Raw genomic sequence first — 19,927 nt, forward strand, 5'->3', positions numbered from 1 at the left:
ATGATATGTGATACTTTTGCTATTGACAAAGTAATATATAAATCAGCACGTGTTCTATTGCGCTTGTCTCTACATGCTTCCTTGTATCCTTCTCACTTGCCCTATCTGTTCCTCAGGCAGATGTGGTATCTTTTCTGGAAGCATAAGATGTTGAAGATGAGTACTCGAAAGCAATGCTAGGTAAGTAATTAGGCAAGGAGTTCCAGGTAGTCAGTTCCTAACTGGAAGCTTGATTCCAAGTGGTGACTGATTGCTCTATTTCTCTTTGTCTTGCAGGTAAGAATAAGGCCAAAGGAAAAGACAGGGAAAAAGTATGATATGAGATACTCTTGCTTTTAACCCTGATGATATAAGATACTCTTGCTCTGGTGTAACTTGTTTGCAGAGGTATTATCGGGGGAAAGGAAATTGAGTATTTCAAGAGGCTTCGTTGGGAGTGCCCTCTCTGATATGAGGAAGGGTTGAGCATTTTTGTAGGTCTGCCTATCCGTGGAGGGTGGAGGTAGACATAAATAGGAGTTTCCCTAACAACAAGTAGTAATGCTATTCCTTTACCCTTCTTGGTCATAGTAATGTAGTGGGAGCTGCAAGCTTCACGTATTTTAACTTTGTCAGAGCACTTTGAAAAAGTGATCTATGGTATCTGCAAAGCTGATGTTGTGTGTGAAGATTGCAGACAAGCTTTATCCAAGGAAATCTGGCTCTCAAAGTTCAAAGAGTGTGCCTCTTTGGTTTTTGAACAAGCAATCCTATCGGGGATCTGGCTCTTGAGATTCGAAGAACGGTGCCTCTTCGATTTTTTAGAAAGCAATCTTGTTGGGAGTCCGGCTCTTGAGATTCCGAGAGCGGTGCCTCTTCGATTTTTGAGAAAGTAATCTTGTTGGGAGTCTGGCTCTCGAATGTGAGTAAAGGTTGGACATTTTTGCCAGTCTGCCTTACCACGGAGCACGGAGGTTGACACACACAGAGACTTTCTAGTTATCAAGCAGTGGTGCTGTTCCTTTACCCTTGTGGGTAATGGTAGGATAGCTGGACCATCAAAATTATGTGTCTAAGCTTTATAAGAGATCTTTGGCAAAGTTATCTGTGGTACCCGAGGAGCTGATGTTGCGTGTGGGGATTGTCGACATACTATACTCAAGGAAAATTTGCTTCTCGAAATCCGGAGAGTGGTGCCTCTTCGATTTTTGAACCAACGGCCATGTTTCCCTTTATTTTATAGGGGCACCAATTGTGTGCAAGAAGTACGTTCAGAGAGTTATTGCACCTTATTTCTCCTTCATCATTTCTGAGAATGTCTGGCCCATCCGACCGTCATTTTGACTTGAACTTTGGTGAAGAGGCAGCCATGCCTTCTTAAGACAACATATGACGCCCATCCTTTTTATCCCTTACTGGTTCTCTTACCGTTGAGAACTCTGTGATGAAGAATGATATGACAGCTGCGATGGTGGCCAGAAACTTTTTCACTCCTAAAGATAACAGACTACTTTCTAAACGGTCTGATGAGTTGGCTATTAAGGATTCTCTGGCTCTCAATGTTCAGTGTGCAGGTTCTGTATCTAATATGGCCCAACGTCTATTTGCTCGAACCCGTCAAGTTGAATCATTGGTGGCTAAAGTGAAAAGTCTCAAACAGGAGATCAGAGGGCTCAAGCATGAAAATAAACAGTTGCACAAGCTCGCACAAGACTATGCTACAAACCTGAAGAGAAAGCTCGACCAGCTGCAGGAAGCTGATGGTCAGATTTTACTTGATCATCAAAGGTTTGTGGGTTTGTTCCAAAGGCATTTATTGTCTTTGTCTTCTAGGGTTGTACCGCGTAATGAAGCTTCAAATGATCAACCTTCGGTGCCTCCTCCTTCTGAGGTTCTACCTAGTACTGAGGCTCCGAATAATCACCCTCTGATGCCTCCTCTTTCTGGGGCTCTGCCGACTGCTGAGACTTCTCCTGAGCAACCTTTGTGAAGGCTCCATCTTGTTTGTTTATTTTGATTCATGTATATATACATATTTGTAACTTATCGGAGATATCAATAAACAAGCTTTGCTTCATTTCAACATATTGTGTTAAATATACCAAGGCATTCTTCACTATGTTCTTTGAATTTTTTTTCTTTTGTTGAAGCTTGTATGTTGAAGCTTTGAGAGTGAAGCATGTATGTTGAGGTAGTGCTCCCTTAATTTCCCGAGTGAGGAAAACTTCTCGGTTGGAGACTTGAAAAATCCAAGTCACTGAGTGGTCGTGAGACTTCTGAGTATCAAGGTGCAGTAGCATATGGTAGTAGTCCCCAAGTCTCCGGTCGAGGGAGTTGACGAATGAGGCATTTCATTTCTAAGTGGTACCCCAAAATTCCTTCTTCATATATATTTGTTATGAAAGTTGTTAGACCCAAAGAAGATGAGGCCTAGGCAATTTTTTTTTCAATTTTTTTTTAAAATTTTTTATTTTTTATTTTCGAATTTTCGATTATATGTATGTGTGTATATATATATATATATTTAAGCTTTGTAGATGAAACTTTGGTGTTGAAGCTTTGTTGGGTACCATGAATTGATTTTGCTTCACACTATCTTGATCAAGATAGTGTGAAGCTTTTGTTGGTGAAGCTTTTGTTGGTGAAGCTTTTATGGGTGAAGCTTTTGTGGTGGGTGAATCTTTTGTTGGTGAAACTTTTGTGGTGGGTGAAGCTTTTGTGGATGAAGCTTTTATTGGTGAAGCTTTTATGGGTGAAGTTTTTGTGATGGGTGAAACTTTTGTGGTGGGTGAAGCTTTTGTGGATGAAGCTTTTATTGGTGAAGCTTTTATGGGTGAAGTTTTTGTGATGGGTGAAACTTTTGTTGGTGAAGCTTTTGTTGGTGAAGCTTTTGTGGTGGGTGAAGCTTTTATAGGTGAAGCTTTTGTAGGTGAAGCTTTTGTGGTGGGTGAAGCTTTTATAGGTGAAGCTTTTGTAGGTGAAGCTTTTGTGGGTGAAGCTTTTTTGGTGGGTGAAGTTTTTGTGGGTGAAACTTTTATGGGTGAAGCTATTATGGCTAAAGCTTTTGTGTTGAAGGTTTGTAGGTAAAGCTTTTATGGGTGAAGCTTTTGTAGGTGAAGCTTTTATGGTGAGTGAAGCTTTTGTGGTGAAGCTTTTATGGGTAAAGCTTTTGTGGTGGGTGAAGCTTTTGTGGGTAAAGCTTTTGTGGTGGGTGAAGTTTTTGTGGGTGAAGCTTTTATGGGTGAAGCTATTGTGGGTAAATTTTTTGTTAGGTACCATGAATTGATTTTGCTTCACACTATCTTGATCAAGATAGTGTGAAGCTTTTGAGAATTTGTGGTTGTCCTTCATTGATGAAGCCTTTGTTGGTGAAGCTTTGTTGGGTACCATGAATTGATTTTGCTTCACTCTATCTTGATCAAGATAATGTGAAGCTTTTGAGAATTTGTAGTTGCCATCCATTTGTTGAAGCTTTGTTGAATTTCCCTTCTGTTTTTTTTTTTTTGGAAACTAGAAATTCGAAAATGTGGGAGAGACAACATATACAAATTTTGCTTCCACACTATTGAGCAAGAGATTGTGATGCAAGCCACACCTTGTAGTAGTCGAAGGTTTGGATGAACCATATAAATTGAATTTGCTTCGAACAGTCTTCATCAATAGTGTGTGAAGCTTTCTATGAGTTGTAGTTGCCCTTCATTGATAAAGCTTTTCTTGGCACCATAAATTGGTTTTGCTTCACACTGTCTTGATCAAGAGTGTGTGAAGTTTTTTAGAATTATGATTGAACTCCTTTGATGAAACTCTTGTTGGCACCATAAATTGGTTTTGTTTCACACTATCTTGATCAAGAGTGTGTGAAGCTTTTGAGAATTGTGGTTGCCCTCCATTGATGAAGCTCTTGTTAGCACCATAATTTGGTTTTGCTTCACACTGTCTTGATCAAGAGTGTGAAGCTTTTGAGAATGTGATTGAACTCCATTGATGAAGCTCTTGTTGGCACCATAAATTGGTTTTGTTTTACACTATCTTGATCAAAAGTGTTTGAAGCTTTTAAGAATTGTGGTTGCCCTCCATTGATGAAGCTCTTGTTGACACCATAAATTGGTTTTGCTTCACACTATCTTGATCAAGAGTGTGTGAAGCTTTTGAGAATTGTGGTTGAACTCATTTGATGAAGCTCTTGTTGGCACCATAAATTGGTTTTGCTTCACACTGTCTTGATCAAGAGTGTGTGAAGCTTTTGAGAATTTTGGTTGCCCTCCATTGATGAAGCTCTTGTTGGCACCATAAATTGGTTTTATTTCACACTGTCTTGATCAAGAGTGTGTGAAGCTTTTGAGAATTGTGGTTGAACTCCTTTGATGAAGCTCTTGTTGGCACCATAAATTGGTTTGCTTCACACTGTTTTGATCAAGAGTGTGTGAAGCTTTTGAGAATTGTGGTTGAACTCCTTTGATAAAGCTCTTATTGGCACCATAAATTGGTTTTACTTCACACTATCTTGATCAAGAGTGTATGAAGCTTTCTATGAGTTGTAGTGTTTGCATTGTTAGAGGAGAAATGTTTGAAGATGATGCAAGATGGCTGAATAGCTTGATCTTCGTATGCCATGCACTGAAGTTATTGTTGGCTTGTAATAAGACTTTGTTGGTGACTATAACTCTTGTTGGGCATAAGTGCTCCCCTTGTTGAGTTGTCAAGCTTGAGGGTTTTTGATTATTTGTGAATGCTTGAAGTTCACATGTACAAGTTGTACCACTTGTCTTCTGGTATGTGGAATGAATGGTGAGTTGCTTTCATCACTTGGTTGGTGGTACGAAGGTGAATTCCTTCATCACCTTTCATCATATTTCATCACCTGGTTGGTGGCACGAAGATGAGTTCATTCTTCACCTGGTTGGTGGCATGAATGGCAAGTTGCCAAATGATATTAGAGTACGGGTTGTACATTTCATCACCTGGTTGGTGGCATGAAGATGAGTTCCTTCTTCACCTGGTTGGTGGCATGAGTGGCAAGTTGCCAAATGATATTAGAGTACAGGTTGTACATTTCATCACCTGGTTGGTGGCATGAAGATGAGTTCTTTCTTCACCTGGTTGGTGGCATGAGTGGCAAGTTGCCAAATGATATTAGAGTACGGGTTGTACATTTCATCACCTGATTGGTGGCATAAAGATGAGTTCCTTCTTCACCAGGTTGGTGACATGAGTGGCAAGCTGCTAAATGACATTAGAGTACGGGTTCTACATTTCATTACCTGGTTGGTGGCATGAAGGAGAGTATAGGTTGTACATTTCATCACCTGGTTGGTGGCATGAAGATGAGTTCCTTCTTCACATTTCATCACCTGGTTAGTGAGAATAAGGGCAAAGTGTCGAGGCACATTGTAGCAAGTGTCGAATGACACAATGTTGAACCCTTTCGAAGCACATTTGGCTTATGTATGAATATGTTAGAATGTATGATTGAACGAATATACTGTGAAGCTGTTCGTTTATTGGTATAGTCTTGTTAACATATACTTAGACTTTGTTTCATGTTGGAAGCATTCATGTTGAAGCTTTGAACCTGAGTATTTCATTGCTAGGAATGTAAAAGGATTAGGATCGAGTTGTCTAAATCACCTCTTTATTGAATTCATGCCAAATAGTCTTCGTTACATAGGATGCCGAACGACTGAAGCTTAACACTTGTACAATGTGAGTTTACTTGTAATAGTACTTCAAGTGATCAACGTTCCATGGATGGCCAAGGGTCTTGCCATCAGAGCTTCTAAGCTTGTAGGAGCCAGGGCGACTGATGCCAACAACTTCAAACTGTCCATCCCAGTTTGGACTAAGTGTTCCTTCACTCGGGACTCTGTCGCAGAGTAATCTTTTCTTCAATACCCAGTCCCCTACTTTGAAAGAACGAGGTTTGACCCTTGAGTTATAGTAGTTGGAGATGCGCTACTTGTAGGCGACATTTCTCAAGTGAGCCTGGTTTATGTGTTCCTCGACTAGATCTAAGTTGAGGGTAAGTTGTTTGTCATTTTCGCTTTACCCATAGTTCTGGACTCGGAACGTTGCTTGCTCAAGCTCAACTGGGACAACTGCCTCTGTACCAAAGGCAAGTAAGAATGGTGTTTCTCCTGTTGATGTCCGATACGAAGTGCGGTATGACCAAAGAACTTGGGGTACAAATTCTGGCCAACAACCTTTAGCCTTGTTCAAGCTAGTTTTCAAAGTTCGCTTGATTATTTTCTTGATGGCTTCAACTTGTCCATTAGACTGGGGATGAGCTGGGGAGGCAAAACATAAGTTGATGTTAAACTTATAGCAGAACATCCTAAACTTATTGCTGTCGAACTATCGCCCGTTGTCAGTGACTATCGCATTGGGAATGCCGAATCTGCAAAGGATGTTCTTCCATACGAAGTCTTCTATTTTTGCCTCAGTAATGGTTGCCAAGGGTTCTACTTCGGCCTACTTTGTGAAGTAGTCAACTGCAACGATTGCATATCCAACATTGCCCTTTCCTGCAGGCATTGGGCTGATCAAATCAAGTCCCCATTGGGCCAAGGGTCAATGGCTGATCATAGGAGTATGCGGCTCGGGATGGGAGTGAGGAATAGTTGCGTAGCGTTGACACTTATCACATAAGCGAGATATTCTGATGGCATCTTGGTGGAGTGTTGGCCAGTAATATCCTTAGCGAAAAGCCTTATGTGCTAAGGATCGAGATCCAGCATGATCTCCGCATATTCCTTCATGTATTTCCTGAATGACAGTTTATGCCTCTACGGGTGTAAGGCATCTTAGGTATGGTAGGTTAAAACCTCGCTTGTAGAGTTGGTCATTAATGATCAAGTAATGGGTAGCCTTGTATCGAATCTGCTTAGCTTGGACTTTGTTATTTGGAAGGGTGCCATGAGCAAGGAATCTATAAATCGGGGTTATCCAACTATCTTCCTGTTGTAAGTTGCACACTTCCGCAGCCATGGTGCTTGGTGCTGCCAACAATTCGACTTGAATTTTTCTCCCAATCTTATCTTCCACCGCTAAGGCGAGGCGAGCCAAAGCATCTGCATGACTGTTTGCCGCTCGAGGAATTTGGGTGATCTGGTAGTGGAAGTGCTTAAACAATAATTGTGTTTGTGCCAGATATGCTGCCATGGAGCTATCCTTAACGTCAAAGTTGTTGGTGACCTGGTTAACCACCAATTGGGAGTCACTGAAGATATCAATTCGTTTAACCCCAAGGTGTTTGGCCAAATGTAAGTCCGCTAGGAGGGCTTCATATTCGGCCTCATTGTTCGACGCCTTGAATTTGAAACGAAGAGCATACTTCATTGCCACTTTGTCAGGGGTCATAATGACTAGTCCTGCTCCACAACCCTGTTGGTTGGACAAGCCATCAACATATAGACTTCATGCTGGGGCTATTGGTTCTATTTTCTAAGCTTCCGAAGGTAATGAAACCATTTTTTTAGGCGTAGAAACAATGTCAACAGGATATATGAAGTCGGCGATGAAGTCTGCCACTGCTTGGCCCTTCTCAGCTGGCTTTGGTTGGTAGGAGATGTCAAACTCACCCAATGCTATCGCCCATTTGATCATTCGCCCGGAAGTGTCAGGACTTTTGAGTATCTGTCGAAGAGGATGATTGGTAAGCACGATGATGGAGTGTGCTTGGAAGTAATGGCGAAGTTTTCGAGCAAACATAACCAATGCTAGAGCCATTTTCTCAATATTGGAGTATCGTGTCTCTGTATCTTATAAGGCCTTATTAGAGTAGTAGACAGACCGTTCGACATTACCATCATTTCGAATAAGAACGGAACTTACTGCTGAAGCCGATACCGACAGATAGATAATGAGAGTGTCACCAACCTCAAGTTTGGAGAGCATAGGGGCTTTACTCATATAGTCTTTAATGTTCTTGAATACCTCAGCACATTCATCAGTCCATGTAATGTACTTCTTACTTCCCTTAAGTGCTTTGAAGAAAGACGCACATCTGTCCTTAGAGATTAACCTAGTTAAGGCTGCCACCTTGCCAGTAAGGCTCTGGATATCTTTTAAAGTTACCGGTTCTTTCATGTCAATGATTGCTTTGATATTCTCAAGACTAGCCTCAATACTTCGTTGGCTTATCATGAAGCCTAAGAATTTGCCAGAGCCTACGTCGAAGGCACATTTATTAGGGTTCAACCTCATTCGATAACTCTTCAGAATGGTGAAAGTTTCAGATAAGTTGGTGATGTGTTGGTCAACATGTTTGCTCATGATTAGCATATCATCAACGTAAACTTCCATGCTCTTCCCAATCTGTTCGGCGAACATTGAATTGACCAGTCTCTGATAAGTCGCTCCTGCATTCTTTAGGCCGAATGGCATGACTTTATATTAATATAGTCCTTTATCAGTAGTGAAGGTTATGTGTTCTTGGTCCGGAGGGTTCATGAGGATTTGGTTGTATCCTAAGTAAGCATTCATGAAGCTCAAGAGTTTACACCCTACCATAGAATCTATAAGTCTGTCTATGAGAAGAAGAGGAAAGCTATCATTCGGGCATCCTTTGTTTAGGTCGGTGTAATCGATACACATTCTTCACAAGACCTTTTGAAGCAGGAGACTTTCCTTGGTCGAATTCTTCTTAACAAGGACAACATTTGCTACCCATGTTGGATAATTGACTTCGCAGACGAAGCCTATGCTTTTGAGTTTTTCAACTTCTACCTTCATTGCTTCGTACCGTTCAGCGTCATAAGATCTTTGCTTCTGTCTCACTGGCTTGGTCTTGGTGTCAATACTTAAGCGATGACAGATGATATCGGGAGAGATGTCTGGTATGTCCTCATATGACCAGGCGAAGACCTTAGTGTTCTCTTGCAAAAAAGAGATCAATGCCAACCGAATGGGTGGTAACAAGGTGGTGTCAATCTTCACCATGCGATCCGGATAATCTTTTGAGATAGAGACCTTCTTCAGCTCTTCAGCGAGTTTTGCTTGCTGGGTGAAAGAGTCATCTCGAGGATCGTTGGGTTGACTATTGCCACCGTGAAGATCCAAGTTGACTTCGTCTGAGCTAGTCTTTATGACTTAGTCATGTATAAAATGGTTTCCTTGGGAACAAGCAGGTGTTGTTGCTTGACCGAAATATTGTAACATGATCGTGCACTAAGTTGATCTCCTCTGATGTAACCATTGCCATAAGGGGTTGGAAATTTCATCAACAACATATGTGTGGATACCATGGCCTTAAGATCATTAATGCATGTGCGTCTGAAGATGACATTGTATGCCGTTGGGCAATCAACCACCAGGAAGTTAGTGGTAATGGTAGTTGTGTAAGGGCATGTACCAATGGTGAAAGGTAAGTGTATGCTTCCCAAAGGTTGCATGATATCACCGGACAAACTTATCAGAGGAGAAATCAAGCGATCGAGCAAGTGTTCAGCTACATTAAGTGCCCTGAAAGCTTCAGCAAATATGATATTGACTGAAGCCCCCCTGTCTACCAGGATTCATCATACTTCAAAGTTGGCTATGTAAGCTTCCACGATCAGTGGATCATTGTGAGGGTAGATGATACCTCTTTCTTCCTCAGGGTAGAAACATATTGGATCCCAGTTAGGCTTTCGATACTTGCCTTCCCTGATGTCTTCCACGTGAAACACTTGGTGGCCAGACCTTAAAGCTCGTTCACTATTTTTCATGGCCCTATTGGAAGATTTAGATATGGTGTGCCACCACTTATGGAATATATCACATTCACCTGACGTTGGTTACGATTACCCCTTGGAGGGTGAATGAGGAATTGATCAATTTTTCCTTCACGTGCCAAAGCTTCAATATGATCATAAAGGGTGATACACTTCTCGCCGTCATGGCCGTTATGCTCATCGTAGCAGCAAAACGTGCACATGTTCTTCGTAGGCTTGTAACCCGACTGTTTCGGCATTGGCTTCGATATCAGATGTGCTATGCTAGGGTAAATGGCCACGCATGTGGCGTTCAAAGGTGTGTATGTCTCATACCTCGGGGTAGAGCCTATCCTAACACGTGTTTGGCTCACTGTGTTGACTACCTGGGGGCGGGCATTATCGTGGCGATACTCGTGGTTATCGCGATAATGTCCCTTACTATTTTTACTAAAATGGGACTGGTGAGGATGGAAATCTTTCCTTTTGCCCTGAGATTGATATGTCTATTGACTTGGCGAAGTATTAAGTAAGGCAGGAAGAGGCACCACTGCCGTTTGGAAGGTCAAAGTCTCCTCATTTGGTTGGATCTGGCTTCTACTCCCTACTTGTTGATAAGGGGTGGTTGTAGGGGGTTTTCCTTGATATGTCTTTCCCTCAGCGGAGGCATGGTTGTAAGCATGTGCCATCACCTCAGATTAAGTCTTCCAAGTGTTGGCATTGATCATTTACTTGAAGAAACAATCACGTAGGCCTACTGTGAAGGCTTTGAGGGCATTCTTGTCGTCTGCCTCGGCACAACGGGAATACTCATGGTTGAAGCGACCAGTATACATACGTAATGACTCGTCTGGCTTCTGATGAATAGTGTACAAGTCATCCACATAGTGCAAGCAATCGGTCTGGAAAATATGTTGAGAAATAAACAGTTTCCTCAATTCCTCAAATGAGTATACCGTCTCACGTGGAAGACGACAATACCAATTTAGAGCTCCGGGAAAGAGGGTGGAGGGGAAGAGAAGACATCGTTTTTCATCGGTGTGCATCCGGTATGCCATGGTGGACTCAAAGAGGTTAAGGTGTTCAATCGGGTCCTCCTTTTCAGTATAGAGTTGCAAGCCAAGCTTCTACTTTGTCTTTGCTTAAAGTGGGGTGTCGAGGATCCTCCTTGTAAGAGGGTCAAGCCTAGGTTGGTTTCAATCAGGTATCTCAGCTTGTCGTTCGGCCTTAAACTTGTTTACTTCATTAATGAGGTATAGGACAAAAGGGTCCTGAGTGGAGTTATGTACCACTGGAGCTTTCTTTCGTAAATCTCCATCTCCTCTTGGAAGTAGGAAAGTTTGATCAAGAGCATGTGATTTTTCCCTGGACTCGCCGTATTGACTTCCAAGGTATGTCTGTCGGAACATCTCTGAGTCCCCTATACCTTCGTGTTTGTCTAGGACTTGTTGCCCCTTCCCCAAAATGGTAGCCAGCCTGGGACATGGGAGGGGACTGAGTCTTTCAGAGACCCTTGGGTCATTGATCTTCGAGCTTACATGGATGGGATTGTCTCGACGTTGCTTTAGGAAGTCTCGACAGTCGCGAAAGACGGCTTTCAATCCTTCCACTTCTTCTGTAAAAAAGTGCATTCCTCCACTCCTTCTGCTTCGGGTCGAAGCAGCTAGGTTGAGAGAAGTCTCATGTTGGTCGCCATTTCGATGAGTAGCTCGTTCCTCAACCGGAATACCTATGTTGAGGGCAAATAACCCTCCGTATTGGGGGGTACCCAGTTGATGGTTGACTTCCACAGAGGTGTTGAGCTCGTGTGTTTTAGTATATCTAGCCTCGTGGAGCATCTCGAATACCTTCTCATACTGCTCTTGGAGGATCTCATTCTTTATCGTTATCTTGTTGTTCTGAGCTTCCAGCTCATCGACTTTAGCCTGAAGAGCAAAATTCTTTTGTTCCTTCTTTCGTTGCTTCGCACCAGGTGCAAGAGTGGTGTCATTCTGTGTGTTGTGGCTTCCTTCGTTCCCCATGTGTGAAAGGGATACCTGGTCAAAATAGAGTGTACGAATGGTGGAAACCAGCTTAACAAAGCTGAAGAGAGTGGGAATAAGTGTCGTTCCCACAGACAGCGCCAAATGTTGATGCACAAAATCAGTGAGGACTTTGGTACAACAGAAAGTGTTAAGTTTGTGACCTTCGCTAGATTGCTCCGATCACTAGTGTGGATAAGTATGTAAATGGATAGGGACAGGGAAGCAAACACAAGATATACGTGGTTCAACCAGATTGGCTACGTCCACGGAGTAGAAGAGTTCTCATTAATTGTGAAGGTTTACACAAGTACTTAGGTTCAAGCTTTCCTTTAGTGAGCGCTAATGAATGATTTAGTACAAATGACATGCGAAAATATTGTGGGAGAATGATCTCGTTTTATAGAAGAGAGTTTCTAGCTTTGTTTTGACATTGACACGTGTCGTGTTGTGATTGGCTTCTGATGTTGCCACGTGTCGCGCTATGATTGGCTTCTGATGTCGACACGTGTCGCCCTGTGATTGACCTCCTGGTTGGAGGGAAACACTTCTGGGTCCTTGACGGTATAATGTTGACCGGTGCTCAGTAGTTTCGGGATTGGTCAAGTATGGTACAAACATTATTATTTTATTTTATTATGTTTTTTTATTTTTTAAACCGAATTGGATTTTTTGTTTGGGCTATCAACACAGCCCAATAAATTAGGTTTTGGTTCTAGACTCATTTTTAACAAGGCTAATAAAATGAGGTAGGACCACTTTCACCCAAAACAAATTGTGGCATTAGAGAATAACACCGTAATTTGGTGTTCTTACCGGACAATTTCTCCAACTCTGATTCAGGGTCAAAACTCAACCAAAAACCTTCATTCAAAACCCAAAATGAAGATCAAGGAGTAAGGATTTGAGCCTTACCAAGATGGAGTGACGTTGCCATCGAGATCGTCTAGAAAAAGCCCTAAAACTCACGACCACTTGCCGGAAAAATTCAAGAAATGTTTTTCCCCAAAGGTTCTACATCCACACCACTCCAAAATGTCTCAAAATATCCTTATCTAGTCTAAACATAATTTTATAGCGGTCTAAGGAGCGTACCTTAATCAAAAGGTTCGAGATCTTGTTGGAGTCACCATACCATGACTACACAATATTGGGGGTGAAAAAGGATAAGAGTAGGACGTGAGGGAGAAACGGAAAAAGGTCTTGATGGTTGTAGTGTGTGTGCGAGTATGTGTGTGTGTTGTGTCAGGGACGAGAGCACTAAGAGAGGGAGAGGTGCGTGAGAGTGTGAGGGAGAAAAGGAGAAGTTTTTGGAGTGGGGGAAAGGGCATGGGTAGGATGGGTAAATAATAAGGCCCTTGATTGGGCCATAGGATTTAAGCCCTAAACATGGGTCCAAAGAAGAAATAACCCAACCCAAAATAGAATTTCGCCCATTCTCATTCTTAATTCATGCCATTGTGCTCATGACGTCGACCACCATTTAATTTTGTGAGCGAGAAAATAATTTAAAACTATATATATCCATCCACGTCACTAAACCATAAGGGCATTATCGACATTTTACATACTCAAGGATAAAATATATAATAATTTGAGACGGGTTGTTACAACCTACCCCTTTAAGAAAATGTCATTCTGTCGCGTTTGGATTGCACTTATTCCTCTTTCATGCCTCCAAACTCATACTTTCCTTCTTCTTCAGTATAATACTTCAATATAAAATTCTTTATGAAAACCTCAAGTCAAAAAAATAGATATGTAAAAACATAATGTCAAATTACGTATATATAAATTATAACATAAAATTAAAGTAATTATACTAAAATAAAAAACTAAACATAGAAAAATTTCACCTATGCTTTCGCAAAATGACCTAGATACTCACTTGTGTAACGAACCCAACAATAAGTTATTGATATCACAATCTGCAGCCCGCAATACCAATAACTCACTGTCGTGTCGACAAACAAGTAAGGAATTCCAGAGGGTGCAATATTACCATCTTGCCCCCTTATTGGAAAATACATATACATCGCCTAAACAAAGCCTCAATCATGCTCACGCACTACCTTCTCAGGACACATCGTCAATATCATAAAAATTTTCATCTTACAATCTCGATCATTCAAATACATATTTGCAATACTTTTCTGTAAATCACCTACTGGGCATAAATACTTATACTATTTCTCAAACAATGCCACGGTCATAACTAGAAATGTAACCGCAGTTACACATAACTCTAACCAGGGTAAGTGCCTACCAGTTACGTACTGTGCATAAAATCTCTGTATATCGGTTCCAATGGCATCATATCTAAGCCAAAATTGTATCTGTAATTACAAGCAACTAAAATAAAGATAATGGTATGTTGCAACCAAGCTAATGGTGGAACGAACAAAATGCAACTCGTCCACTAAGGTTTGAGTAACTTGTTTCAATCTAATCGTTAGTCTTAGGGGTGGAAATATGATACTAAACATCTAATACTTATTACCTTCATAAAGACTTCCAAAGGCTTGGAAGTGAAACAAGTAGCACGATGAAATATAAATATGCCAAGATGATAATCTTGTCGGGTTTCTGTTTGCCTGAACCTGTATAATAGTCTAGAAGCAGCTTTCTCATAATACCATCATCCTCCGAAAGCAAACAGAGAAGAAATTGTGGTTGTCTAGGAAGTTTGGATTTTATTTCTTCAAACATCCTTTCTACTCTAACCAAAGGTGAGGTGCATCTAGACTAAGAATTCTCTTCAAACATCTCAAGTGGAGCCTAAATTTTAATTTCTTTCCTATCTCCACATTTGATCATATCACGAACAATGACTTTTAGATTACATCACGTGGAGAAGTTAACAAAATCCCACTTCTATCTTAGTTGTCTTCACAAGTGTCTTCTTGTTGAAATTTCAACGCCCATTTTAAGGAAAGAAATTATCGCCAATACTTTAAGCTTTGAGGCTGGAAGAATACAGCTTTCCACTTAAGTAAAGCTACCACCAATTGAAACACCATATACGCATAGCATTGGTTCAGCATCATGATTAGTAATTTTCACATTCTCTACACATACAAAATAACTCGTATGGAGAGCGTATAATGATACTTCCCAACTCCATTCATTCAACAAAAGTGATTATAACCATTCAAACTATTTCTTAATGGGTTAAAGGTAACGCCATATCGATACTTCAATTTTCCAACTGAAATAGAATAGGAAAAGCTGAAAGTGTTCAAAGGTAGATATGTCCTTTTTATACAATTGGACTAATACACGATGATGCTCTCATAAATGTTGATTTAGTCCTTTTTACTGCCGCTATCAGAATTTAGCTCATTCCAAGAGTAAATGTACTTAAGAAATTCTAAGGTGGATAAGAATTTTGGACACGTTCTCCACAGAGAAATGTTATTTGATTTTCAAGCAAAGATGGTAAATGATGACTCCAAGTCATAGATAAGATGGCTCATTCCTAAACAGTTCTACATATTGGAAATATAGGTGATAATCCGTCATGCTGCCTTTGCACAGCTGAAACATCCAAAGAACCCGCCATCGTGGATTTCCCAAAATGATCAATGTCAATGAAAGATGTAACACAAAAGTAGATTAAGACCACAATTTGGTTGTCAGAATTTTATTCATACTAACATCACAACTAAACTAACTTTCCTTGGTTGCGAGTGAGTACAAACATTATAGCCGAAAAATCTCTAACCAATTGTCGATAAAATCGACCAGACTAAAGATATCTCGAAATTCACAGTATTTTGTGAGAATTTCTACTTTCTTCCGCTATAATCATTTTGGGAAAAAGAAAGAATCTCATCCCCTGATATCACCTCTCCCAAGAAAAGTATCCATTTAATCAAAGTTTACAGTTTAGGAATCTGATATAAAGCTAACTAACAAAGCTCAGGAAATTTGGTCTCACTGTCATGGCAGATAAGAAGGTCGTCGATGAGACTATTATAAATTTGTCAAACCATGGAGGCAAACTCGAGTTACAGAGGTTGGTCAGCTAGACCATCAGCTCAAAATAAGGGATAACGGCTCTTACTCGTCACTCGGTCAAGTTGTTAAAGTCTAGGTACAAACCTAGGGTTCAATCTTTCGCCTTCACAAATAGGTTTGAAGTTCCTTGAATAAAATGCTTGATTGGGTCATTCCCTAATTGTAAGCTTTAATAACTAAATTTTTCCAAATGGTAGGAGTTCCTCGAAAGGACGCAAGGAAACTAGTGTAATATGAGAAAGTAGATCGATGATAATATCTCAGGTAAGGCTTTGGAATATGATGCTTGAATATACGTCCTCAAAACGTACCATAATATTTCCTTTTACCACGCCACGTGTTAATAAGCCTTCACAGCTTTCTCGATACTTACCATAATATCTACCCATGGAAGTGATCCAGAAGGTGGCTAGTCGAAAAGATTATGTTTACCTAGATAGGTGATAAGGTAGAAACAACTATAAGTTTACTGGTGATAAGGTAGAAACAATTATGAGTTTACTGTCCTAATACAAAGCTTGCTCCTAACTTTTCGTAATTTAGTTTCTTCGGCTCCAGCAGTCGTTGTTAATCAGTTTATTAGTCGTGCCGTTGATTGACGTATATACGATAATTTTAATATTGTTCGTTACCCTAAAACTGTAAATCGACGTTCTGGCACAAGGGTATCACTTCCAGATACTAGCATGTGTCTGGTATCAAAAATCATACCGCCTAAATACTGGTTGACAATTCATGGATATCGGACAATATCATCAATTAGTAGCGCCACTATAGGCTGATAATCTACTTTAAAATGAGTTTAAACGGAAGTCGATCTTTATCCTGAAGATCCAAAATGATAACTAGTGTTTAAGAAAATTAGTACTATTGGGGACCAAAAGTGATTATTCCCCTGATGTTCTTATGTTAAGTGTTATCCTTTTAGCACTCTACTGTAACTCAAGACAATTTTGGAATCTTGACGAAGTAAACTTCGTAGAAATCCCAATAAATGGTATACTAACAGGTATTGCCAAGGAATCAAAATCAATTTCGGTTACCTATCTCGAAAGGGTTGATAATGATGGCTCAAGAATAATGATGGATTTGATTTATAGATCCCTGGTGATACATCGATATCGATACATTAACCCTACTTTTGGGCCATCAACTAGTCTTAAGTCTACGTCTTTCCTTGGCAAAAACGTTTTTCGCTTTAATCCTAAAAGCGTTCACCAAAGTAATATTCTAAAATATCGACAAGTCGGCAAAACTACCTAAAACTTAGGAAAAACTAACACATTTTTTGCAGTCAACGAGGCAGCAAGTTTGAAAATTAGACTCATAAAATGCTTTCATCACGCGTGTAATGGATGCAATACTGCCCAACTTATGCTCTGATACCAAATTGACACACCCCAACCACGAATGTCCACTAGGACTCTAAATCGAGCTGTGCTGGCCGACACCTGGAAGATGACAAACCATAAAGTATGGTGATGTGGAAAATGTGAATAAATTTAAACCTAATAATGTCCAAAGACGAGAGTGTGCTTTGAATGGGAATGAACTCATTTCACACGTGACGTCAGAGCATATGTAAATAGTGTGGGTAAAGATCATACCCTCAGAGGTAGTCACCTATATTGAGATTCGCCAAGAATCCTCTCGATACGAACTTTCAACAATTAAAACTTGGAAAGGCGCAAAACAAAAACGTGAGTGGGCAAAAACAAAACTTTTCAAAACCATTTCTCTTTCCAAAAGTAATAACCCCTCGTTGTAAAACCGTATAATTTGCTAAAAAATAGGATACGTACATATAACAAAACCATACTCAAATTACCAAAATCCACATATATACCATGTCAAATGTCTCAGCATAATGAAATAAGTAAACCAGGTGAAATAAATCAATCAAAGTAACATGTCAGCCGGATCCACTTATTGTGGCCTATACGACTGAACCTATAGCTTATCAAGTATGCCTGCACATAAGTCGGAACCACCTAATGTGGTTTGTACGACAGGGTTGGGTGTAAATAAGTACACTCAAGTGCTACGATCACGTGAAAACTGTGCAAATAATCGCAGGTCCCCTACGAGTCGAAACCACTTATAATGGTCTGTACGACAGGACTGTGCACCAAACTTGGATCCAAGGTGAGCATGTGGTGTGGGAGGTGAATATCACGTGAATGACTATGCCCTGGCCACGGGCGGGAGCACTAACACCGGGGTGCAAGTTTATGAGCTCTGAATGCATCTATGTATCACCATCATAATGCAACTCACAATCATCAATACCTATACTCACCTGGAACTTACATGTGCGTCCGCAGCATCAACAATATCATACACAACTACTAGAAGCATATTCTAAGATATAAACCATTTGACATGGTATTTAAATCATAAAATCATTTAAATCAACTTTTCTGGCAAAAACATAAAGCATATATATATATAAATATTGAATACCAGAAGCCCACTCACTGGTATGTGGTAGGGTCGTAACCCTCGAGTCTAGCATGGCCCCGCTCGTCCTCAGGAAACGTCTCACCTGTATGTGAAATAACTGATTAAACATTAATTCAATAGCACATACATAAAACCTAGGATCAACTTCTCATACGTCGCTCAATTAGGATGTTTGAATATACTATCGTGGCCTACTCAACACCACGAGCATCCCCTAAATTAAAACTAAGTGGACCTAATTCACTTTAAACATAAGGCCTAAACCAATTAAATGGCTTAGGCCCAAATTGAAATGACTTAAAGGTTGGGCTGGCCATACAGATTCCAAAATATTATTATTTTTTAAAATTTTTAAATTTTTTTATTTTATTTTATTTTATTTTATTTTTTAAACAGAATTGGGTTTTTGGTTTGGGCTATCAACACAGCCCAATAAATTAGGTTATGGTTCTGGACTCATTTTTAACAAGGCTAATAAAATGGGATAGGACCACTTTGACCCAAAACAAATTGTGGCCTGCTGGAACTATTAGAGAAGAACACCGAAATTTGGTGTTCTTGCTGGACAATTTCTCCAACTTCGATTCAGGGTCAAAACTCAACCAAAAACCTTCATTCAAAACCCAAAATGAAGATCAAGGAGTAAGGATTCGAGCCTTACCAAGATGGAGTGACGTTGCCGTCGAGATCGTCCGAAAAAGCCCTAAAACTCACGGCCACTGGCCGAAAAAATTCTAGAAATGTTTTTCCCCAAAGGTTCTACATCCACACCATTCCAAAATGTCTCAAAATATCCTTATCTAGTCTAAACATAATTTTATAGCGGTCTAAGGTGCTTACCTTAATCAAAAGGTTGAAGATCTCGTCGGAGTCACCACATCGTGACTACACAATATTAGGGGTGAAAAGGATGAGAGTAGGACGTGAGGGAGAAAAGGGAAAGGTCCTAATGGTTGTATTGTGTGTGCGAGTATGTGTGTGTGTGTTGTGTCGAGGACGAGAGCACCAAGAGAGGGAGAGGTGCGGGAGAGTGTGAGGGAGAAAAGGAGAAGTTTTTGGAGAGGGGGAAAGGGCACGGGTAGGATGGGTAAATAATAAGGCCCTTGATTAGGGAATAGGATTTAAGCCCTAAAAATGGGTCCAAAGAAGAAATAACCCAACCCAAAATAGAATTTCGCCCATTCTCGTTCTTAATTCATGCCATTGTGCTCGAGCACCATTTAATTTCACGAGGGAGAAAATAATTTAAAACTATATATATCCATCCACATCACTAAACCACGAGGGCATTATCGACATTTTACATACTCGGGGATAAAATATATAATAATTCGAGACGGGCTGTTACAGTATTATATAAATTGAATATATTTATTATAGGCTCAACTCCTTTTTTTTAAAGCAAGTTTAAAAAGCAACCTACATACTACTTTTAAAAGGTGATGTCTAGACTAGAGGCCATTGCTTTTAAAATAAGCAAGATACTTAGTTGACTAAACAATATTTATTAATTAACTTTAAAGGGAAGTAGTTTTTAGTGAGAAAAGGTAATACGAAATAGAGTTTTAGTCACTTTCCGTTGTAGATTTATTGCCAACCCATTTAAGAGACGAACGGTTGGGTTATATAACATGAAACCGACCCAAATTTTTTTGTACTAGGTCAAGCCTGGGGTTTTCACAACTTAAACATGCCAAGCCTTTGTTTCCAAAGAACAAAACCACATGTTAGGCCTTCATAAGGGTTTGCTCTAAA

General features: G+C 40.2%; 2 protein-coding genes across 5 annotated transcripts in view; both read right to left on the reverse strand.

Annotated features, from left to right (window-relative positions):
• The window catches only part of LOC126595816 (uncharacterized), a 99,602-nt gene that overhangs the window by 42,274 nt on the left and 37,401 nt on the right, over positions 1-19,927 (reverse strand). The window lies entirely within an intron of this gene.
• Positions 1-19,927, reverse strand: part of LOC126595820 (uncharacterized) — a 75,609-nt gene that overhangs the window by 6,424 nt on the left and 49,258 nt on the right. Inside the window, exon 2 of one of the 3 annotated variants that reach the window (XM_050262123.1) lies at positions 1,256-1,705. The exons of the other annotated variants lie outside the window; for them this stretch is intronic. Within the exon in view, the coding sequence (XP_050118080.1) occupies positions 1,607-1,705 (99 nt within the window). The 3' untranslated portion in view covers positions 1,256-1,606. Of the gene's footprint in view, positions 1-1,255; positions 1,706-19,927 lie in introns of those variants that run through there. 3 annotated transcript variants of the gene reach the window in all.

The sequence above is a fragment of the Malus sylvestris genome, chromosome 13 (genome assembly GCF_916048215.2).
Source record: "Malus sylvestris chromosome 13, drMalSylv7.2, whole genome shotgun sequence".
Classification (NCBI taxonomy): domain Eukaryota; kingdom Viridiplantae; phylum Streptophyta; class Magnoliopsida; order Rosales; family Rosaceae; genus Malus; species Malus sylvestris.